This window comes from Parasteatoda tepidariorum, chromosome 1 (assembly GCF_043381705.1).
Source record: "Parasteatoda tepidariorum isolate YZ-2023 chromosome 1, CAS_Ptep_4.0, whole genome shotgun sequence".
NCBI classification, from domain to species: domain Eukaryota; kingdom Metazoa; phylum Arthropoda; class Arachnida; order Araneae; family Theridiidae; genus Parasteatoda; species Parasteatoda tepidariorum.
This window is the reverse complement of record NC_092204.1, coordinates 41,791,309-41,817,100: the sequence shown is the minus strand read 5'-3', so window position 1 is coordinate 41,817,100 and position 25,792 is coordinate 41,791,309. Positions and strand designations below refer to the sequence as shown.

The window sequence follows — 25,792 nt, the reverse complement described above, 5'->3', positions numbered from 1 at the left end:
ATTTATGATTGATCGCAAATATTACAACAATATTTCTTACCGGGAATAACGTCCGGACATTTATCTTCAGTTTCTAAGGCTGTTGATAATATTTCTCGTCGATCATCAGAATCTTGTCGAAGTGGTGTCCCTGTCCTATAAATAATAAAAATTTTAATATTTTTGTTTTCATCTTGATATAATATTAAAGTTTATATTCTTTGACAGGAAACAGACTATATATAAAAAACAGATTTTGATAGATTTTTTTAAATAAATTCCCCGTTAAAATTTTCGTCTGAAAACTGCAGTATAAGACCGACAGCACCCTGTCTTTCCAACTAACGGTAGAGTTTACAATAAAGAACACTTTTTACCTTTTCAGTTTTAAAACCGTTTGCATTTTCTTTGGTTCAAAAACCAGAAATACAAAACGATAGGTTTTTTTTACCATTTGCAACTTGCAGCAAGGTTTCGAAAATGTTTAAAACAAAAAAAAACAGGACATTGGATCTTGATTTTTCGTTAGGTAATGACCATCGGAGTTAGGTTGTGATGAAGTTGCATTTAATTAAATGTGGCTTTATTTACAATGGAATGTGGTTTATTTTGCTTATCTGGCTGTTTCACCTTTCGTAAGAGATTGGAAATACAAGATTTTTTGCGTCAAGCGGCTATATGGTGCTGCCATCTATCCGTGAATGGGAGTATCTTATTCAATTAGTCCAGGGTCATGAATTGGGGAATGCATTGCACTAGAAATTCGTCATGAGTTGAAGGTTAAGTGGGAAATCTCGTGTTGTCACCTCTGGGACTCGAGTTTCCGCTTATATGGTTATGAGTGTGAGATTGACAGATTAGACTTCTCTTCTATACTATGTAACCAGCTGTAAGGAACTAAGTGGCTTCATTAGGTGATCCTAGTAGGTGATAAAACTCTGGTCGCTTTACCGTAATAGGTGAAAGCATTTAATAAATTACTTTTACTTCTCAGTTTGATTGCGCTTATTTACGGTTATTTGACTGTTTTGTTTTAATATGATAAAAAAACGATAAAATAAATTGTTATTTAATCTTTTTTTTAAAATTTCTAATAGCGTTTATATAATATTAAACTGTCATAATTAGCAAACTTGCTGACTAAAATAAAAGGAAAACAATTTAAGTATATCGAAAATTAATTTTAAGTAATACTTAATTAAGTAATAATAATTTTAAGTATATTCCAAAAAATTGCTTGTGTATATATATATATATACTGTGAATACTATATACTTGCTTGCAGTGAAATTGGCTCTGATGTAACTAAAGAATTTTGAAAAATTTCAAGATAGTATTATAATATTGGTTCAGAGATATGTAAAGTATTCTGAACTATTCTAAGATAGTAATGTCGAATTGGTTTTATTGAACTTAATACGGTATTTCTTATGAATTTGCTAATCTAACCAATGAAAGAATTATGTTTGTTTTAAATGTGTATTTTGAAATTTTAATAATTTAAAAAACCATACACATTTTTGGAGAAAAAAAGCAGCTTCAGTCTTATGGGAATATTATAATAAGTAATTTCAGTGATTTTTTTATTTATATAAAAATAATAATCATGCTTAAAAAGAGTAGTAAAATGTGTTTGACTTACCGTTATTTCTTAATAGATTAATTTTTTCTTAAATTTGTCTTTGAAAATTTATGAAAATCTTTGGGAACTATAGATTTTCAGTTTAAAACTATGTACATTTAAAGATAAATACGTAAAAAATAGAAATTACAAAGTCCTGCAAAACTCCCAGAAATAAATAAAGAAAAAGTTTATGTAATGATAATACGAATCTCTGTCGATTTGTATTACAGTAAATGTTTTTATACAATACAATTAAGTTTATTATCTTAAATTGTTCTGATTTCATATAATCCCCCCAAATTTTTTTTTTAAGTTTTAAATTCAGGATACGTTTAAACAATGTTCATAAATGGATATACTGAAATGTAAAAAAAAATATCCTCTCGTTGCTTTTAAGCAATAATCGCAAATTGATACATTTTTAATGTCATTAAAAATAAACAGACGTAAAATCAATAACCATGAAATATTAACTAGTTAAAACTTAACTTCTTAACTTTTTGAATTAAAAATACAGTAAAAATATGCGCCAAGTAGTATTCAGTAATTTAAGGACTTAAAATTCAATTAAGCTTTTTATCGTGATATTACTTTTTAAAAAGAGACACTTTCAAATTTGTAATTACTTTAAAATAGTCTAATCAATAATTCCTCTTAGTTTTCCTCAGTTTCATTCGTAGAGCTGTGCTGTACCAAAAGACTTTTACTAATTATGACTTCAAAATATGTACGAGAATTTAAAAAAAATAATAAGATGAGGATTTAGTAACACGTACATAATGAACTTTAAGAACGGATTCTGAGTTTTGGATTTGTTTGAATGTCGTGACGGAAGCAATTGAAACTTTAAACTTACTTTAAAATAAATGTGAATCTAAGAAAAGGAAAGCTAGGAATAAGCACGGAAGCTTGATTACTTTAATTAAACTTCTAAACATATTTTAAAACTTCTACCGAGTTTTTTTAACTCTCTTTGAGAAGGATGCGGTGAAAATTTCGGCTTCAAGATATTCATTTTAAACAGAACTTAACTCAATAAAGTAATTAAGCTTATGGAATGTTAAAATAAAAGCTTGATAAATCACTATGCATTATTACTTATTTATAATTTTTTTTAAAATTTAGCAATATTATTAAGTTTAATGTTTTAGATGAGGATTTGCCAGATGAAATTCAAATTTAAACGTATATATAAAGGTAATAAAGCTAATTAAGTATAAAGTTATCATATATTCGACTATACGATGAATGGCAGTCTTGATGTTTTAACTATTTTTTAATGAAAAATTTCTGAAATATGTCGAAGATAAGAAAAACAATACTTTGAATAAAAAATATAATTCATGCGATTACTACGAACATTTAAACGTAAGGTAATGAAGGATGCGTCTAAGATTACTGTTATATGTATTTTATTATTATGAAAAAAAAGTATTTCGAGTAACAATATCAATTTTAGGAATTATTTCTTTTTTAATAAGTTTAATACTTAAAACAAGTTAGTTTATTAAACTCGGATATTTATTACCGATCATATGCTTTGTGGGTATATTACTTTTCATTTTCATCATTACATTATTTAAAACCAAAATACCAAAAAAATAATAATAATTTAACACAATTTAACAAAAATAAGTTAAACCAAGTTCATAAAATTTGTTTCTTTTCTATAACTCGGGAACTATAGCTGTCGAATCATTATTCATTAAAAAATATCTCAATATATCAATGCAACACTAAGCTAAGAAAAAATATTAAAACAAATCTTCTTAGCAAAGAGTTATTTTGACAACACTTTTTTAGTATCGTTATCTCAATTTAGATTTTAAGAGTTTGCTTTTAAAATAACAATGGGAAACTGAAACACGTTTGAGCTAGTAAGTTGTTCTCAATTTTGACAGATAATGTTAACATTTATTTAACATAAAAAATTAAAAAAATTAGTTTAACTAGTTTTTCGTTTTGGAAGACAGATTGTTCAAAGAACAAAAAAAAGCAGTTCAAATTATCATAATATTTTACCAGAGCTTGAGGTAATGAATGACTTTAAAATGTTTATCTATTAATGGTAGAAAATGTTCTGCAATTAACAATGAAAATTGTATCCTACTGAGGGAATTATGAATTTTTATTTTTACAAATTTCCTACTCAAAATGAGATTATAGAATTCACTCTAGAAAAAATTAGTTAAGACTATTAATCCTTATTATTCTCATTAAACCTGAACGTTATTTAAGTTTTTGGAAATCTTAACAAGAATTATTTTACAAACCAATAATGTATTTCAAAACAATAATCTCCTGCGTCTATTTGCTGATTTGTAGAATGGGGTACTTTTTGATTTGGGAGGTTTTCTCTACTGGCCGCTTACAGCGCTACCCATAGAGTCTCAAAAGAGTCTCTAAGAGTCTCAAAATTTTGAACTGGCACTTTGGATGTATTTGATCCAGTCTTTTACTTATCGATATTACTTTAGTTTTATGTTTACAAACAGTTGTTTTCTAAAATCGCAATCAAATAGGCCTGTTTGAATAAAATTATAGAAAATAAAAATGAGAGAACTTAAAAAAGTAAAATTAAAGTAATTTATATCAGAAAAAAGTTCCGGTTTCCAATGTAATATGTTCGGTTTCTATGACTGGGAGAAGTTCCTAACGACTTATGATGACATTTCCGGATATGGGTTACTAAAGACATGCTTGAGTACGTGGAGATAAGATACAAAAGTAAGCATGATGTTATATCTAAACCAGACTTTTGAAACCCAGTTTAAATTATTTTTTAAGTAATTATTATTGCCATTATTATTGGAGTGGTAATTTTGGTTCTGTGTATATAGTAAAACAGTGATAATACGGTTCTCTTATATTTTTGTTAACGCAAATTAAGTGAATTAAAATTTTGCTTTTTTATTTATATAATAGTTTTCAATTTAATTTCATATACGCCACTCCGCCAATTTTCATGATTGTAATAACGTTCTCCAATAGTACAAATATATAAGAGGCTTTTAAAACAAAAAGCACACTTTGTGCTTATATAACTTATCGTTTATGTAAGTCCTTTTTTCCATTGCCCACCTGATTGACACTCGACATTCAAGTAACAGTAGGGCAGATTTGTTAGCCACTCTTTCAAGGACACCATATTAGGTGGGCCAATGCTGCTCCCACAGTAAGGACAAATAGTACAGAGAATGAAAGAACTTCCATGTCTTCTCCGGAATTCGAACCCAGGACCTTTCTGATCAGAGGTCAGCTCCCTAACCACTACACATTTGGTCGGACATTTTATGCAATATAAATGCAAAGTTTTGTTAGTCAAGTTATTTGTTTTCGTTTCACTTAACAAATCCAAAAATTTTACTTTATGTTTATTTCTTTTTTTGTTATTTATTTCAGTTAAATTTAATCCCCATGTATCCCAGTTCTGGCATAAGGAGACAAAATTATCTGTGAGGGAAGCAAATAATATTGTAATTCAAATTTATTCTGAGAAAGCCCATAAGGAAAACCAACTTCATAAAAAAATCAGCTTATTACATAGAATTGGATGACTTAGTGTATGAAGTTTATTTATTGATAATTTTTTAAGAAATGCTAAGTTGTATCGCTAAATAAAGTAATATTGCAAATGAATTTTCAATAAAGAAAAATTTTTATACCTATTTAATAGAAGACATGTATTAAACATCCATCTTACATTAAATTTAAATACTATATTAATAATCGATGATACTTTTACAAACTGAACAATACTGTTATGCGAAGTAACTTAGGAAGAAATCGTATCGGATAATTGAGATCCTATTGCATTTTTAAAAAAAATTATACTTGCAAAGTAGATGAATATTTAAATTTTGCTTGATTTTAATTAATACAATTCTGTTTAGAACTGAAAAATTATATTATCCGTAGTGCGGTAGGGATCCAAACAATAAATACTTATTATGAAGGTAAGTTACATTCTTTGTCTGGTGCAATGAGATATTCATTCTAAATAATTTATAAGAAATTTTTATGAAAGATTATTTAGGAAATTAGAGCTGAGCAATTTTGTTCTTAAACTAATCATATTTGCACAGAAATATTCGTCTTGTATCAGTCTCAGAAAAAAGCTGCCAAAAGGAGCAGGGATTTTGCTTGAATGTAATAAGACGAGTAAAAATACTTTTTGCAATATTTTGAAATATATATTAACGGAAAAATAACTAAAATTTCATTTGCTATAATTTATGAAACACTATTTAATCATTCTCTAATTTCTTTAATTAATGATACCATCATTGTTTATAAAAATTTGCGTAAGCAATGTATGGATGCTCTTCTCACTTATAGTAATGATACAATTACCTCTTTTTTCATTTAAATCTAACTATTTTCCATTCTTTTTTTAATGATGAAAATAATGTTTTATTTAAATTAAATTACGTGGTGTAACTGCTCGTTACTATCTCTTATTAATGATACAATTAATGATTATTTAAATTTAAGTAAGAGATTTGACCAATAATCAGTTCCTTTTATTAATGTTAAAATAATTGTTCTATTGAAATTTAAGTAATGTAACAACGCTCTTCTCACTTACAGTAATGCTAAAATTAGCATTTTTTGCGTATTTAAATAAATGATACAGCCATTATGAACCCTCTTTTATCAAAGCCACAACTATTGTTTTTTTTAAAATTCGAGCCGTACTTTAAGACAAATTATTAAGTGAGGTTTAAAAACAGTAATTTAAAGACCAGTACACTCATATCAACTTTAAAGCATGTTTTCTCGAAGCTGTGTTCTGAATTTCAAAACAAGTTATTCCCTCTTCTTACCTTTATTTTTAAAATAAGCATAAAAAATTGCAGTCTTTACTACTAAAAATTCAGGTTTTATATGACTTTAAATAACATGGATTAGACACGCCTGACTCAACCTTGACAAACGGTTGAGAGTTTAAATCTACGTTTTTTTTCCTTTAAAGTCGCGTTGCCTTTTTATTAAAACTGGAATAAAAAGTCAACGGAGAACAGTGACTTAAATATCTTAACATTTCTTTTTGTTTTGTAGATTTTTATCATACATATGATTTCTAGTTAAAGCATTAAGTTTTATGCAAATGTATGTGTACATGGAAAAGGTCTCATATACAGCATTAACTAATATAAATATTGAATACTTAAACAGATGTATAAACATTTCTTTGGTATTAAAGGTACTCAAAAATATTTTTTTATGCCAAGTTACTTTTAATTACATTCAAATTACTACCGAATAGTTTAAAACAAGGATAATGAAATTAAAGCAAATATTTTATATTTTTATAAATATTTATTCAAAATTCGAAATAAATAATAGTAAATTGATAAAATCGTACAGCTTAATTCAAATACTATATGAAGGCTGTTGTTCTAGGGCGTTATTAAGAAATTAAAATTTACTTTTCTGTAAAGAATGTCGTGAGTTGAACATTTATATTTTATGCTTTTGTTACAACATTTTATCCCGCTTTCTGATTCTTTGAATAATTTTTCTTTTTTTCTTATATTCACTTTTTCTTTCGTAACAGATCAGTTTCTACTAATGCTTGGAGTTTTAAATTTCAAATAAAGTATTAATGAATAATATTTTACTGTACTCACAATTATAAGAAATCTGTAACTGTAAATAGAAACTCGCATTCCTTTTTTGATATTCTGTTTTTTTAATTAAGTATAAACTATTAACATATCATGATTCGTCAAATTATTTTTGTTACAAATTACGTTACAACATGATTTTATGTGTTTTGATAAATATAAAAGCTGATTTTAACTCAGATTATGTTTCTAATTTAAAGTTTGGTTCTTGTTAGAAAAATATTGCTATTATGTATTTCATGTATTGCAATTGGATTTTAGTTGAGTTTTTATTACTTTTTATGCCATTAATTTTTCTGAACCCTATAATCTTTAAAACATCAAGAAACCGGTACATTTTTATTCACCTCAAAGTTAATATTTCAGTATAGGCTTTCATCCTTGAGAGCTTTATTACATCTGGAAGTATTAAAATTGCTACATGATAGTTTCGTTATATTTAGTTTCATAAAAGTAGGATATGAAAAAAAATAGTATTATTCTGTTTATTTTTAAAATAGTATTATTTTTATTGTTACCTCTATGACAGTTATAGTAGTAGCAGAGGTTTTTTTCAGTTCAGTAATACATTGGTATAATGTTGTCCCGCTAATAAGTGAATGAAAAAAGCATTCCTTTATTTAATTTTCTTAAAAGTTTTTGAGCTTGCTTCGATTATTAACTTTTGCAAAAATGTTAAAATACTTAAACCATTTTAAAATTTTTTTCCTTACTTATGCAACTAGTCAAGCATTTGTTTTTATGAAATTGCAGTAAAGGTTTTCTGTACACTATTAGAAATATTTGCTAAGTGTTGAACCATAACACCGTTTAAATCTGCTGCAATCTTAGCATGGCTTTAAAAGTTAACTATATTATTAAACTGGTTGCGCTACACTGTGGTTGATTTTGAAAAGGAACATGATTCAATATTACTTTATAACGTTTAAAGGAAACTTGCACTGCTCACACTAGCCAATGAATTAATAACATTTGATTAATATTTTATTAAACCTACTTTTGCTCAAATAAAACCCCGCATTCGTGAGGGCATCAATTTTGTAAGCTTCTGAAGTGTATTTAATCCTAGGAATTCCATGCATTTAATATTCCGACTTTAAGGTCCTGTAAATCGGACGGAAGTAGAGATTGACGTCATGTGTGCCTTTTCAACATGTCTCAACAAGTCTCAGAAATCTTCTATTCAAATATTTGGATAATATCTGGGCCTTTCAGTATCTAAGTAAAGTATTTAAAGTCATATTGATATCCATTGAACTATTTTTTAAAGCTTCTGGTACAATTTAAAATAGCATTATGATCCATGAACCTTCGGAGATGTCCTGACACCCTTGGAGTCAAAATGCAGCCTTGCAAAAGCATTTAATCTTCCAATATGACCAGCCATTGTATATTTTTTTAAACTTTTGCATGAGCAAAAGATTACCTACATCTTGATACTCCCGCCAGACCATTGCACACAGAGAAAAAGGTTCTTCTTTGATAAGCGAAAAATAAAGTGCAGCCTGTTTTAACCTTCCTGTTTCCTGTCCTCAGATGTCTACTGTCCTCTTTTCCAACAACACTGTAATAGGATTCTGATATTTAAGGCAGAAATCAGAGGTTTCCTTGTATACATCTATTTATGGTTATGCATTCCAAAAGTGAAGGAAAGTTTTCGTCAAAATCAATTGTAAGGAATCCTGATTTATGGGTTTTGTCAGATGAAACGCAGTAATTTGTGGTCACGATATCGGACGATATCGATGATGCTTTCGGTTAATTGTGTTTGAAAAATAGTCAGAGTAACGTCCACTAGACAATGACTATGAGTTCTGTTTCCAACTTCTTAATACCGTTAATATACCGCAGTTTTGAGAACCCGAAGAGCTTCGTTGTCTTCACGATCATTTATCCTGCTATATGGAAACCATTAATAAACACTTTTTCAAATGGTGAATATTGCCCGTTTTATTTCATTCTTCTGCATTTATAGTGAAATGCATTCTGATGACGTTTCATCTACGTAATGAAATGATTATGCATACTTCGCCACTAGCAAGCATTTTCTGGAAATTCCCACGCGTTTTTAATTTATTGGTCAGGGTGAGTAAAATACTTGGCTCAATGTTTAGTTCATTTTTATCAGAGTGCAGCAGTTTAGCAATTAATATAATAAATAAAATTCAATAAGTCAAATTTGATAAGTTTAATATATTAACATCAGGTAAAAAACTATACAATTGAAATAATATAATGATAATATAAAACGAATACATCAAATGGAAATATGTTTTGCCCGAAAAATTTATTACTATTTTTTTATATATATTTTTATACACTTTTAACCCACTGACGAATCTGCACGTGAAATGTTGTAATTTAACCTGCAGTCATCTCCGCATAACCAGACCGGTTTTTTCATCCTATGAGATGGAATCAGAGTTTTAGAGAAAAGCATTCTCTCAATTTTGCCCATTTACTAAATCGCCAAAAGGTTGATGCTATTGATATTATATCAAGTTTGTACTAATGAATGACCACAAAAATGTAATATTGGAGCTACATTTTTTATGAAACTTATTTGAATGAAACTATCGTATGGATTGTAAACTACGTAATCCCAAATATTAGTGTTAAAAAAGTCTGATAAAATAATTAATTTAATTTTTTTTCTTAATTTTCAGGAAAATTTCAAAGTATTTTAAATCTCATATATGCTAAAGAGATTTTAAAAAAGACATCTTTATTGAGGAAATAGAAATAGACAATTCGATTTCACGCATAAATAAATAGTGAATAAATAAAACATTTTTTTTGCAATTTTTAGACAAAATATAACTTATGTATTATGAGTCAATTCATATTTTCTTCTAGAGAAACCATAAATACTTACTTGTCATTCCCAGGTTGTTTCTGAACGTCTAGCATGAAATAAATAAATATTTCTGAGTACATGGATGCGTATTAGCATAAATACAAATAAGAAAACAAGTTTTTAACTGACTTTCGCATCTTTTAAAATTTATGGTAACTATATCAAACAAAAATATAAATTTGAAATATTTACATACCAAATACATTATGTTAATTTGCATTGTTCCTGTTAAAAATCTTTTATGTTTTTCGAATAAGTAAATAATATAAATTTCATAAGATATTTAAAAATATTACCGATACGTGAATAATATAGTAATCGTCTCCTTTATCACTGTTTAAAATCTAATGTATATTTACTATATATATATTTTCGACTTAATAATTAATCATATGTTCTTCAATTTTAAGGTAATGCAAAATAACTCCATTATGTTCAGTATATGAAACAATGGTAGTCACGAAATAACTATGTTTAATATCTCTTACTGCATAAACATATTGAATGCAGAGATGTGCAGTCAAAAAAGTTGGTGTTTTTTTTCAGGAATGTATCCAGTGAATAGGGCAAGCAGTTATTTTCAAACATTATTTGCATTTTTCATTTGTCTTTTAAATCAGAAAGCATATGTTTAAATTTTTGAAAAAAATATATTCAATAAATACCTTTTAAAACAATTTAACTCTTTAATTTCAGTGATATACTTGCTATATCCACCAATTTCAACAGTTGCAGTTAACTCATCAGCTTTCAAACTTTTTTTTAAGCACAAATATGTCACAGCACATTTATTTTATAATAAAATAAATTTAAATTTCAAGCCTGCTTTTTCTCTACTTTTGGAAAAAGAATGATTAGGTTTATGATTTGATATATTTTTATTTTTATTTTTAGGAACAATTAAACAAATATTTTTTTCTTCATTAATAATTAATAATTCATTATTAAAAAATGTATCCTAATTATGTTCAAATGTTTTCATAATCAGTGCACAAATGCTTAAATAAGAACTTAAAATCATTGATATGCAGAAATTTAAATTTTGTTTTCCAATGCGTTATAATATATTTATTCACATGTTATCCTTTGCATATTTATTGACATGTTCTGCGTTTAAAATTCTAAAACTCAACTTTAAAAAATGTTTTGAAACAGCATTTTCTATTAAATTAAGATATCTCTTTAACTTCTATTTACACGCGTACATAAATATCGCACATTTCCAAAGGTTGAAGTTAATGTATCAGTTCATATTTTCTTTCAACTTTGAGTTTTAATCAGTCACGCCACGTTTAAATGTCCTACCGTAAATTTAAGTTCTGAAATGTGCTTTAATTTCATCTTTTGGCAAAAGCTTGATTAATAATTTATGTTAAACCACCACAAGACAGGAAGCAACGCTTTCTTCAGACAAAACCCCAATTAAAACGAGACATGCACACATTTCTGATCAAGATAGCAGTGGCAACTTTCTAACTATTATGCTAATGCCTTGCCGAAACCAAACCTCTTTTCTTAATGACGAAAATATTACATTAACTCTCGAAGTTTTCAGTAGCGTAATTTATTACCGCAATCGGCCTTTTCGTCAGCGGTTTCCGATTCGAAACATCTGCGACTACGAAATCGAATGTGCATTACTACCTTACCTTTACCGCAGTATCAGAAAAGCCAAATGGTACTGGTGACGAAAATTGATTTTTATCAGGTACCCAACTAATTCTCTCTCGCTTCAAGCGTAGGGTTAATTTATTCGTATTCGTAAAACCAAACGGAATAATAAAACTGGCGGGAAGCGAAATGTTTTATTAATAACTTCGACAATTAACTTCGCTTTCGAGTTTATGTGAAATACAAGACGCCAGTGTAAGAAGGTTGGGTTGGGGTGGGTATATAAATATATTTATCTGTCGTAAGTTACAAGCCTTTCATATTAGGTTATCGATGGAATTGAAAATAGAATGTAGAATTAGAAATGGTAAAGGGTTTTACCTGAGCACCAGCTGTAAAAGTTTGAATATGAGTTTCGATTTGGCATACACTCAAATATTTATCTTAAAACAATGATTAATTGATTTTCTAAAAGATTAAACACCCATTAAAAGGAAAGCGGAATGCTAATTAATATGTATTAGAGTGCAAGAAAAGTTAATTATTTCGTATACCAAAGATAAAGTCTGTATTAGAAGGATTTTGAAAGCTTATAAGGTTTTGTTATGAAAGGTGACTTTTAGTTTAGTAGTTTGGATTAGCATTTTTGGCGAATCATGTAAGAGTAAATATTCAAACAATAATAAAAAAACGTACAGAGTGCTTCATATTTGCCACTCTCAATATATGTTTGCAGAATCTTATCCAAAAATATATAAAAAAAAATGTGTTATAATATTAAATTAATATTTAAGAAATGAAATAAAAACACAAATATATTTAGAAAACTGTCGAATCGCTATTGAGGAAAGTGGTGTCCTATTGATAACCGGACCTGTTCGATTGCCGGAATGTGCTAAGAGAAGTTGAAAGACGATTATTTGAAACACCTATAAATTTAATCCGAAAACCGTACTGGTTTTAATGTTCTGTTTTCATTCCGCCTTTTCAATATCGAATAAGCAGATATTGTTTGCGAATTTGTATCTTCCTAATTTAAATAAAAATTTGAGTTCCATATTGCTTATAGAATTATAAAATCAATTTTCTTTCTTTTAAGAGGATTATAAGAAAATATAATAATAAAGGACATTATTACAAAGTAACTATGGATAAAAATGTAATAACGTAACTGATGAATTAACCATGCATTATCGGTGGTGCAAATAATAATCTCTTTTTCTTTTCTATTATTTAATTTTAGGATAATGTTTTTATGAATATTTGCATTAATTATATCGAAAATTAAAGTATAAACAGCAGCATGTTTGGCACTCTTCTAAATTTAATATAATTGTGTTACAATTTGAGAAATAATATGTATAAATTGAGCAATCATTTATAATTGCTAATCATAGAGAAACCATATCTCCACTTTTTAATTTCTAAGATTTAATGCAGTGAGATTTAAAATGATTGAAATGATAAGACATCTTATCTCTTGCAGTCAAAGTTAACTGAAGATTATTCCTTTACTACATAATTGCTTCAAATCGGAACTCACTGACCAAAAATTGAACTGCAGTTTACTTAATCTTCATGGAAATTATATTCCTTAGCTAACATTTTGTCATTTAATAAAGTTCATAGACTGTGACATAATTATAGAGATAATATTTTCTTGAGGGCAGAATTGATATTCTAGACATAACTTTAGGTTATCTAAACTTTAGGACTATTATCATTTTGTATTGTAACTAAGAATCATTATTATACCAGCTTGACGTTAGGAGAGATAGTATATTGTAATTAAATCGTCAAATTAATCAACTACTAAGTAATTATGTGGGAAAATAGGTTTCCCTCGTAAGCGGAATTCTTCTCTGATGTTAAAGTGCATTGAATTTTGAAATTGGTATGATTTAATGTATAATGCAAAAATGTCATTCAAATAAAATAAAATATACCTTTTTCATTTTCAGATCTATTTCGAGACTTGACAACCAAAACAATAGTTATTGCTATTAAAATGAAAACTATGATGACACAAATAAGGATGATAAGAACTGGACTAAAGGTTGTTTGCCAAGGATCATCTAAAAGAAAAGAAAATCTCTATTAATTTTCCATTTGAAAATTTTTTTTATTAAGAACAAATGTTTATAACTTTATACTTATAATATATTTAATTCAATACTAATATTATTAATTCATAATATAAATAATTTAACGATTAATATCTTACATTAATAATAAAGTATTTAATAACAAAATTAATATAATTAGTTTTATATTTAACATAATTAATTGAAAATACATTATATTTATAATTTATATTTTTACATTTTTTTTGTGAAAAGCTCATTGTAAGCAAATAATTGCTCATAAAATTAAATAATAATAGAATTAATTTTATCAAGAATTATTTTAATTAATAAAAATTGAATTGTATAATTTATATCATTAATTTCATACTTATCCTTATTAATTTAAAATTTATTATACTTATAGTTTATATTATAATTGATAAATAAGTATTGTAATTTATTGGAATATTATTTTTAAAGAAGCTCGTGATGTACGAATAATTCCAGTTTGTAAACTTATCCTTAAAATTCTATGCATATTTAAAAGTTATCTGAATATATCGTTTTAAAATTTTACGTGTATATTTCTGACCTTTAAAATGTTTAGATAAATCTATATTTTAAAACTTTATGTTATTAAGACATTGTTATTTCACACTTAAAGTGAGATACAGACCTAAAATGTTTGTACCAAAAATATTTAAAAACTAATTTCAAAAAATTTTAATACTTTTAAAAAATCTACAAAAAAACACCAATAAATCATTCCATTTTTCTGTAAAAAATTCCGAATCAAATTACGGTAAAAATTACCAGTACTCAGGATGTCGGCACTTTTTATAGTAGAGTCAATTTTTACCGGAACACGTTGCAGAGCAAAAAATCTTTTATACCATAATTTTTACTGTAATAATTACTGTAAAATCACTTAATCATTTGAATTAGAAAAATATTACTCGAAAAAATTACGGTATTCTTATTTTAAGGGGAAAATGGATTTAACAGTAAATTAGATTTTATGGATAGACCGTAATTTGAGCCCCAATTTTTTACAGTGTTCTTGAACATTGATTTTTTCTTGATTATATTGAATAGAGACACTTCAGATACGTTATACATCTTAAAGTAAAGGCATGTAAAAAATAATAATAATGGTTCATTCAATTTTTTTTAAATTAAGCAATATCATGAAACATCTAAAATAAAAACCCATTAAAACTAATTTAATTTTTTTATCATACAATAAACCAATTTTCTATACACACGTAAGAACAAAATTTCATAGTTTTAAAGTCACGAATAGTCCATTGTATTCCTCATTTGAATTTCTAATGTTGTACTTCTGAATGCAAGCATTTTAGAAACAAGAATAGAGTTAATCGCATACAATTAACAAACTAATGCATCTTACTGAAAAAATAACATTTATCATGTATTTGCCTCGAAATTATATATAATTCAAATGTTAATGGTACCCTAAATACTCTTAAAAAATTTATGCTAGCTCAGAAGGGAGAAAAAGCTCACTTCTTATTTTAACCATAACTTTTAAGTGCATCGCTTCTAATCGCCAATGCAGCGAATAATTTACCATAATCTTTTGTTTATGATGAAGTGCAGTATAAAAAGTTATTCGTCTGAATAGATAAAAGATTTTCTGACTTTCCTTTTAAGCATGGGATTTGGTAAAAGACTGGTGTTTAGGGAGCCATCTTTTCAAAAGAATGCTCCGTTATTTACGAGATTTTTTTTTTGCTTTCTTTTATGGATAATGGGCTTCATTTTATGCAACATTTTAGTCCCGTGTGGCATTGTATAGAAACTGTGAGAGATCTGGTAGGATAAGAAGGCTCGAAAGAAGCTTGATCTATTCAAGATCTATTTTCAAAACTGTATTTGTAAAGTCGAAGAAAACTCTTTAAATATATTTACTAGAATATCATAAGTGTGTATTCTTCTTTTAGAAGCGTAAGTCTAGAAAAAAAAGTAGAATTTCTTTTCATACGGATTGTATAATAAGCTATTTAAAACAATGTTGCTGCTATTTCAAAGTTTGAATGTTGTCTAGGGGTTAGTTTGAAACATAGCGAGGTATTTTTTTTCTTTTCAGCAGAAATTTTGAAACGCTATTATGAAGCACATGAAATATCATCATTACTGATGTACTTTTAAAAGAATTTATTCTGCTGGTTAAAAATCAAAACTGTTTTAGCGCACAAATCTATAGGTAATAAAAATTACTTATGAGGGTTTATATATATTTTTTGTCGGTGTTGAATGTCCACTTAAGATTACAAATGGTGTTCCTTAATAACAACTCTTAATGCATGTTGTTAGAATTCTTTTAGATAAATGAAGTAAAATATGCATACATTTTGGTCGAAACAAACTGATATTTTCAGTAAAAAGGAATTAATTTTTTTCAGACAATGACTGATAACTTTTGAAGTCAATGAAGGAAAAAGGAGGAATTGAAGTTGTCCAAAACCGTGCTGAGAATAAAGTTTACGATTGCATAACAGTTTAGCTGAATATATAAAGTGTTTCTTGATGATTTTAACCTTTCCGATGCTATCCCTTGTCATTAGTAATGATTGATCATAGATCGAAAGCGTTCTTGTTTTTCTTCTTCATTTAAATATTAAGTTACAACCTAAATGCAAAACAACATAGTTTTTTATTTTGTCAGTTATTAAAATATGCTTTTTTAAGAAATACTGAAAATGACTGCAATACACTTTTATATATCATTTTGAGAAATACATTTAAATAGTTAATTTTCGGAAACTTAAATGAAATGGAAAAAGAAAAAAATTCATACCCGTTTCAGAAACTCGGTACCTTTTAGTTTCAATAATTGTTCTCAGAAAGCATTTAAAAGGGGAATTGTTGCCTTGATATTTTGATCAAAAGCAAATAATTAAGTCGCAAAAAAATTAACCAACCATGGTTAAAAGCAATAATTGCGCTGACTTTTTGAAAATAAGTATACGAGAAAAAAGCTAGATATTTAAAATAAATCAAAGCTGAATGCCTAATAAATAGTAAATCACCTCTTTCAAAGCTATTAACCATGGACGATATAAAAACATATATGATTTTTCTTACATACGTGAAACTTTTCTTTCGACTTACAAGAAAATATAAATAAAACTTAACTTTTCTATTGATTTACATCAAAAATAATAATGAGAACTCAACAAATCATTTTAAATTAGTTGAGGCGTCAGATGAGAGATTCTAATAATTTTCCAAGTGAGGAAATAATAAAACTGTAATAAAATAATATATTATATGAAATAATATTTTAAATTAATATACGATATTTTAAGTGGTATCATTAGTTGACTGAATAAAGAAAAAGAAACTTTTGAAAAATAAGTTTCGGGAAAAAATGTATATTCTATAATAAAGTAAAAATATAAAAATATCGAATTGATTTATCAGCCAAATATTTGCCTTTTATTCCATGCTGTAGAATTAAGGAAACTTACGAAATAATTTTGTTCCGATTTATTAGAGGTATCTTTTTCATTAAAAGAAAATATATATATACGAAATATTTACGACTATATATGTTTTCTAAACTACATAAAACTTCAATATACGAAAAAGAATTTACTCTGATTTATATTCAAAATGCATAAATGAATACTCAACAAATTATTTTGCATTAGCTGAAGAGTTTGATAAACGACTTTATGAATTCTTCAACTGATGAAATAATTTTTGCTTAATTGAAATGAACATGCGATTTTTAAAGCGGTCTTTTTGGAATTTTTCCCATCCTGAATTGCCTAGAAATGTTCAGTCTAAAGAAAAGAAAAATCTTAAAATTTATCTTAAGATAGAAAAAAACGAATAAAAAAACTGCTGGATTTATTAACCACTTACAGAAGAATCAAATTCTTTCGAAATGATATTCGTCTTATATAGGTTCTTCTTATATAGGTAATCTTACTGAATTTTTAACGACAAAAAGAAAAAAAAATCTAAGTTGAAAATTTACAAAATCTGAATGTAAAAATAAAAAATATAAATGTTAAATTTACAAATATATATGCCTTCTTAAAAAAATTGGAACGAAATGAAAAAAATGCTCTACCCTATACATTAACTTCTTAGTGGCTGTTGTTGTTCTCAGAAATAATTTCTAAAAATATCAAAAATATTTCGTAAAAATAATAATAATTCTAATAGTGTTAATTTTTTTAATCAACTTGAAATTTTTAGCTGTTTTTAAAATATTTAACTTTAAACGCTTGATAGAAAATAAATCACTTCTACAGAATAGATAATCAAAATAGTTTAACAAAATATATGTGATTTTTCATTTACCAAAAACTCTCAACCTGAATTTTTCTATGATTAATTTTGAAAATGTAACTAAATACTCAATAAAACTTACTAATCCAATTGATTTAAATAATTTTCAAATAATAAAACAATTAATTACTTTAAATGTATATGCAATATTTTAAGAAAGCTCTTAGAAATTTTTTGTGTTATTAATTTACTAAGAGAACTTTGCATAGAGACAAATTAAGAAAAAATGAAAAGTAATTCTGAAAAAATACCATGGCAGAAATAAAAAGATAAAAGTCAATTTATTAACCCATGATTTTTTAACACCCATTTATTCTTACTGTAGACTTAAAAAGCATTGAGTGAAGTTGTTCCAACTGAATAGAAATAGAATTTTTGGCGAGAAAAAAACCAACAAAAAACTTAATGAAAAAAAAATATCCCCAAAAAGTAAGAAAAATAATGCTTTTATTTTCCGCTTGAAAAACTTGATTTTAGAAAACAGTTTCAGAAACCAGGAAACAGTAACTTGATTAGAGAAAGATTTCCAAATAGCAATGAAATCGTTCTCATAGTTTTTGTTTTGACCAAAGGGATAGACTGAGCTTAATATATAAAATGTCTGCAAAGTATTACAAAGTGAATGCGAAGTTTGAAAAAAAAATTCAATTTGTTTCGGGTAAATGATTCTTTTGTTTCTGAAGATTTGGTTTATTTTTTTAAGACTCAATATGTAGAAAAATAATTATATACCTTAAAAACATTTTTATTCTTTAACAAAAATTATTGAGATATATATATATATATAGAAATGTTCAAACAAAATGATTTTATTAGGCTAAAAAATAGCTAATTAATAGAATTATTGTAAAGTTGAGAAAAAAGTTAATTTCTCAATTTATAGGTCTGTTTCTGAACAGTTGAATACGAAAGTAATAGGGGGATAGATGCTAATTCTTTTAACAGTGGTTTCGGCTCAAAAAGGATGCCAAAACTCATCTGAAATTATAGAATACATTTTCTTTCTAGTTGAAACATTGTTTAAACTAATAGTTAGCTATTATTGGTATTTTTATTCAATTAGTATATCGTATTTGAGGCACTGTATTATGTAGTTTTAAAACAATAAGCAAAATTGAGTCTTTAAATCGAATATTCCTTTAAGATATTTTTGCTGTAAATTAATTTATAATAAAGCGGTTTTCCATTTATTTTCCATTTATTGTAAAATTATTAATTCATTAAAAATGGAATACGATTCAATAAAAGCTATAATACATTTAAAATTACAGCCAGCGAATGGAGATAGTTGTAACAATTAAATCACACAGTTATTGAAAGTAAATATGTGATTAGGTATCAAACATGAGAATCTGTTTACAGATTCACGGAAACTTAATTAATTTGGCAGCTAATAGTATAAAACTTTTTAATTACATGCCTGACATTTATATGTTCATATTTCACACAAAATTTTATTGAAGAATTCACAAAGAAATTATCATAAGCCCCGCAGAATCCATTATTAATTCTTCGAAGCATGTCCTAGTTCTTCAAATTCAATTTCACTCACAAATACTTGGAAAGGATCCCCATGACGGGGCAGGAATATAATTGCTCTTAATTCCCCCAACACCTACAGTCCTGATTTACCTTGGGGAACATCCTCAATCGAGTCATCTAGAGCAGCTAGTCGGTAACCAAACCCCCACCCACCAGATGTCAACCATCCCCCTCTACACCACCCCCGCATCGATTTATGCAAATGAACGGTTCATATATTCTGAAGACAAAGTTGCGAATCACTAATTGATATAAATGATCTCCCCTACGCTTCAATTTAAAGTGATCCGTTTGAGTTATCAGATATCAAATACGTTATTAGACCTTGGCACTTTTCAACGAACGGAAAAGTTTGTTGAAAGATGGCGGAAATCTTTTGGTCCTTTTGTGCGTGGATGGCGGCAAGGTATTCAGATAATGGATTTGAACCGATTAAAATTTTGAATCCTGGCTTTGACTAAGTAGATTTAATGGAAAGGGATGATTTCCTGAGGCTGCTGAGTTCTAAGTCGCTGACGGAATATGAATTAGGGTTCAAAAGAATGCTTGGGAAAAATAATTGGCTTCAAAGAAAAATCGGTAATTTAACTTCTTTTTAGACATGAGTTAGCTGAGGTGAATACCTGAAATATTTAATTGAATATTTTACGTGCATTTTCCTCAAGCGAAAAATTTCTGGATATATTTAAAATTTTGAAAATGTAATAGGATAGGATTTAAAATCTTAATGACATATCTCTCCCAAATTATTGGTCTCAAGAAAATAACGGTGCTTTATAAATAAAAATGAATAAATTATGAGTATGTTTGCATTATTTTATTTATGCAAGAGTTGCTTTTATTATTAAACGCTAATTAAAAGTAAATTTAAACAAACTGAAATTTCTAAAATAAAATAAACTTGTTAAAAGAAGTTCTTTTAGAGCTAAATTGGAAAGTTATATGTGTTTTAAACAGAACTTCTCTAATCTGCATAAGTAAAATAAAAATAAACTTTTGGAGAGTGAATTTACTTTTTCATTAAGATCTACGTTTTCATTAAGCAAAAATTAAATAAACAACCACTCTAATTAACAAGATTCCAACCCAGAATCTTACGCATTATTTTTGTTTGATTCCAAAAACATGTCTAATTCAAAAGTCAGACATTCAAATGTGGTTTCATGATCCTTGATAAACGAAAAATCATGGTCCGCGAATGCTCCATAGTTCTTAAGTTTAAGCAACCTTTAGGAAACGGTAAAGGTCTGCTTTTTATCATTGGAGTTCATTCCCTTAATTTTTGGCAACAAAATTTTCAGTGTTTTTTAAAATGATTTTTATAATATTTCAACTTGTTAATTACACATTATACTAGTTTCAAAAAATGTATATTCTGGAATACCTGAAAAGATATCTGGGATATATCTATATATGCTTTTTCGCCTGACACCAATCTATCTTAAAAGAAGTTGCAAGCTGGCAAATAACTTATATTTTACAAACAGTTCAATTCACTGAATGCAAGAAATATAAAGTAAAGTACTTCTGGAACAACTAATTGTTGCCAAGGAGGACCAATTGTAGAAGGGGCAATGGTTATAATGGGGGCAATGAAGTCAGCTTTTCTTCCCGTATAAGCTAGTACCTACTGATTTGAAGCTGGTCAGGCCTCCAGTGATAGAACAAACAGCTGCTAGGTGTAGATCAAATTGCCCTCAGAGATAGATCAAATTCTCTTCAGGTATAGATCACATTGCCTCCTGGAACAGAACTTTGATTCCATACAGAAAGAGCTCAGCATATTAATCAATGTTCCATCAAGGGAATGCAATAAATAACCATTATTATTGCTGCACATAAAAAAATGATGTTCTACATCTGCTTGATTAATGATTTAAATCATTTAATATAATACTTAGGGATTTAATAACTTAGATTTAAAGATGCATTTAATATATTTTACAAATTAATTTAATATTCTCAGAGAAAATCATGTACTTATTTATTATTTTATTTTGCTTTCTCTTGCAGCACGAAGCTTCAGGAAGTAAATACAGTAAACATTAAGCTACTTCCGCAGTAAACATTAAGCTACTGTCTTCTGTATTTGGGTTTTTCACTGAATGTTACATTTCAACTCAATGCAAGTAATTTTTTACTCGTGTATGCTTAATAAAGTGTCTTGTTAACATTTGACGATAACATTCGTTTGGCAATTCCTGAAAAGAAGGGAAAAAAACTTTTGAGTCAACTTATTTTCCTTTTTGATAGTCTTTAATGATTATCTACTTTTAAAAAAAATCCAGTTTTCTTTCCTAAAGCGGAAAAATCGAATCCTCTAGTGCAAATTGTTTTGAACTAAAAAATAGTGTTTTATCAACATTTCTTTTTTAGCTAAGCTTTCAAAGTAAACAAAAAACAGAGTATTTTTTACTATTTACTTTAAACAACCAAACCCAAAAAAGGAAGCTGACATTAGTTCAGATAAAAACTCCAGCCCATTAATATTAACTCCCTAAACATTAATTACAGGATTACAGGGAAATTTAAAACAAAAAGGAAGTCGCTTTTTAATCGATATATGGCAGTCATCAAGTTTCTTCATTATCTTAAATGGTCAATAAAAAATTATATAGTCAGTTGAAACCTTTCTTTATTGTGTTACGCCCATAAACTTTTGATCTGGAATACTATTTACTTAAGGGTAAACTTGTAAATACATCGTTTTGTCGCAAGATAAAAACTCCTGTAGCTAATTTAAGTTTTTTTCTTCTTTGCTTAGTTTGTCGCTTAATTCATTAAAAAGTATTCTGCTTCCTTTCAGACCATAATTCATCATTAGTACTGGGAGAAAATTCATTTCTTCGGTTATTTATAACTTAATTATGCCTCAGCTTTTAAAAACTTCAGTTTATTCATTCCTTATACCCATCCTCCGGTATCGATTAATTTTTTTTTCATAAGTCCAACTCTTTCGATGCTGTTAGTAAAAGTATTTGTTTATTTAATAACTTAACATAATCAAATATTAAGTTATCAATCCTTTCTTTTTAAAAAAAAAATATGTAGTCTAAGAAATAATATTTCAGTGTTTTTTTTTTTCAATTTTAAAATCTAATTGATGTTGCGGTTGCACTTAATGTATAATTTATGAGTAATTTCTTTTCGAATTGCTTATTATGTTTCGTACTTTATCGATGTACTTTTCGTTTTTTATGGATTTTAAAAATTTCAAAAATAAATAGTAGTTTTTAATTCCAAAATTTGATTTGTCTGCAATGTTTACAATTCTTTTAACTAGTTTCGCATAAATATTTCAGTATTTTTATGTATCGAAAATTGCTTTAATACCTTTGATATTGAACATAAATTGCTATAGTTTGAATTTTAGAGAAAAAAGTATCACTAAAAAGTCATTATTTTATCGTAAACTTTGCCTTTAACAATTATCAATGTAGAATATTAAGAAAATAAAATCTTAATTCATCTTCAAAATTTACATTAAACACATTTATTTTAAGCTATTTTTGTACGTGCATAAGTAAGTCAAAAGTAGAATACGTTTATTAAAAGTATATAGGAAATAACAACTTTCCATATTAGATTTTAATAAATTCCCTGAGAATTTACCATTTATTACAATTGTTATGTGACAAATCTCAAGCTATTATTGAAGCAATAAAATCTACAATTCAGAGCATGCTTCTGTTTTTCTAATAATTTGTATATTTTATTTGTTCTGATGAATTCGATTTATGATTATAAGAAATTTAAAGAAATGCTTATAATATGATTCCGTTGAATCGCAGTGAAGTTTTGGACAACATGGTTTATTTTCGGAGTTGCTTTTTGAACTCTCACGTTACGCCTTAAATGATTGGGATCTATCAGGTGATATAGCTCACCTGGTTTTAATACCATGATTATACAACAGCCTCACCTAAATATGAAATCTGGTTCGAACACCTTTCCAAATGAATCGAAATATTAACTCATTACCCAACATTACACTATTAAAAAAGGTTGGATCTTGTTTCACCATAATTTATTTCAAATTTCTTGCAAAATTGGCAATGCAAATTTGAACCCTTATTTCGTCCATTTTAATCCATCTTATCAATCAACTTTATTTAATCAACTTTATTAGACGATACTATTGTTCAACTTGATCGTAAATGTGGTTCAATTCAAAACATTATAAAGGTATCTAAAATTTTATGTGTCTTACTATTCAACAGAATCAATTTTTCAGATAGTGTTTATGAAGGACTTTCATGTGGATTCTTTGCGTAATCCAGAAGCAGTTTAGTTTCATTTTCCGCAAAGAAATCGAGTTTGCATTTATATGTGATTCTCACACTTGAGTAATTTTGAAAAAAAAAAGTGTGATCAGTAAATGTTTTGCTCATGGTCTAGTACTTGGACAGACGAATAGTGATATAAAGCATGTGGTCAAACGGTGGATGGTAGAGGATTAAAATTTAATCTAGCTCTTAATTTGAAACTGGTGACTGATGGTTTGATTAATAATATTATCTCGGATAAAGTTTTCAGTCTAAACTGCAGCACTAACAACATATAAGAGGTAAAATGAACAGCAACCAACAGTGAAAAAAAATTTTTTTGCAACAAAAATGTAGATAAAGATCATCAGAATCTAGTTAGCAAGGATTTCGCCTATTAGATACAGAAGTCTTTTGATTTTGTTCAGAATCATACAATCACATCAATGCTAAAACTACAAATGCACTTAAATGGGATGTTCAGAAATAGTAAATATCAAACCTATTTTCTTATGCTTTTTCATATATACAATAAAAAAAAAACTTAAGAAATACTTGGTAAGCGAAAATTTTTTTTGAAAAAACAATACTTGTTTAAGAAATATATCTGACAATTTGTTTCTCATAATTGCAATTTTTCAAATATTGTAAAATACTAACAGGAAAAAGCAGGATAGATAACTTTTTATGCTATAGAAGCAGTATTTTAGATTAAATAGGGAATATCAGCAATTCCTGAGAACAAAATCACTTCCACAGGTATTTTAAATAGTTTTTGCTGTCAAAATTCTATAAAAACCATAGAAATATTTAAATAGTTCACTATTGAAATTACCTTTTTCACCTTAAATCTGAAATATATTTTGATTTATTCAGTACTTTCAATTATTATATAGACATATTTTCTAATTTTCATGGCATAATATATGCTAAATTGTATTGTTGGAAATAATATATATTACAGGCCTTCATAAGTTTTCATGAGTTAACTTTTGTAAGAATAATGCGAAAAAAAGTTTGAGCTATCTACATTAGAAGAGTATTACGTAATTTACAATATTTTTTAGGGAACATAAAATTTAATTTATTAATTACATTATTTATTAACGTCATTAAATATTTAACGATAAAAATGGTTTTTAAAAAATGGCAAGTACTTTAGCTTTTTTATCCTCAAGGGACCAATATCATTCTTTTTTTATTTTTATGACACGACCAAGCATTTTCAAATTACATCAATGATCTCCGACAATTTCTTAGCTCAAAAGCACTTATAATTTCTCCAGAAACACGGGTACAGTGCAAAAAAAAAGGATGTGCAAACTCTTTCTTTAACTAGTTGCCGTTACAGTCATGATTTATGTGACGCAAAGGGGGCCCTAGTGGAAGTAGAAAGTGTCGCCCAGAGAAGTATCCAAGCCAACAGTCGACGAAGATAATAGTCATCATTAGATTTTTTTACGGCTCAACCCAAAATATCTTTGGTGGCGTTTTTTAGCCCCTTCTTATTTTTTACTATGCAGGTCCTGTAAGAGTATCTCTATAACTACCCGTAAAAGAAAATTGCATTGCGATTTCGAAGAACATAGAAGTTTATCTTTGCTTCGAACGTGTAATATAGACTGTGATGGGCGGTATTAGTTAAAGACCGTTATAATCCTACTAAAGTATGAATATAACACTTGAAGCGGGATTTTTTTTCTAGATACACTTAGATTCTTTTTTTTTTTTTTAGTTTTTGATAGCGTAGAAGAATAATTCTGAAAAGGCATTTTGCATAAATTTGGTGTGCATTTCCCTAAATTAGGAATAAAAAGTGAAATTCTTATCTATATCTATCTATCTATCTATCTATCTATCTATCTATCTATCATCTATCTATCATATCTATC

The 25,792-nt window shown here is 27.3% G+C and overlaps 1 protein-coding gene across 2 annotated transcripts in view; it reads right to left on the bottom strand.

The window, feature by feature from the left end:
* Window positions 1-25,792, bottom strand: part of LOC107436142 (protein turtle homolog B) — a 409,568-nt gene that overhangs the window by 32,920 nt on the left and 350,856 nt on the right. For both annotated transcript variants that reach the window (XM_071179194.1, XM_071179196.1), the window contains exons 9-11: window positions 13,648-13,776; window positions 10,109-10,136; window positions 41-135 (exon numbers count right to left, since the gene is read on the bottom strand). In XM_071179194.1, the coding sequence (XP_071035295.1) occupies window positions 41-135; window positions 10,109-10,136; window positions 13,648-13,776 (252 nt within the window). The remainder of the gene's footprint in view (window positions 1-40; window positions 136-10,108; window positions 10,137-13,647; window positions 13,777-25,792) is intronic.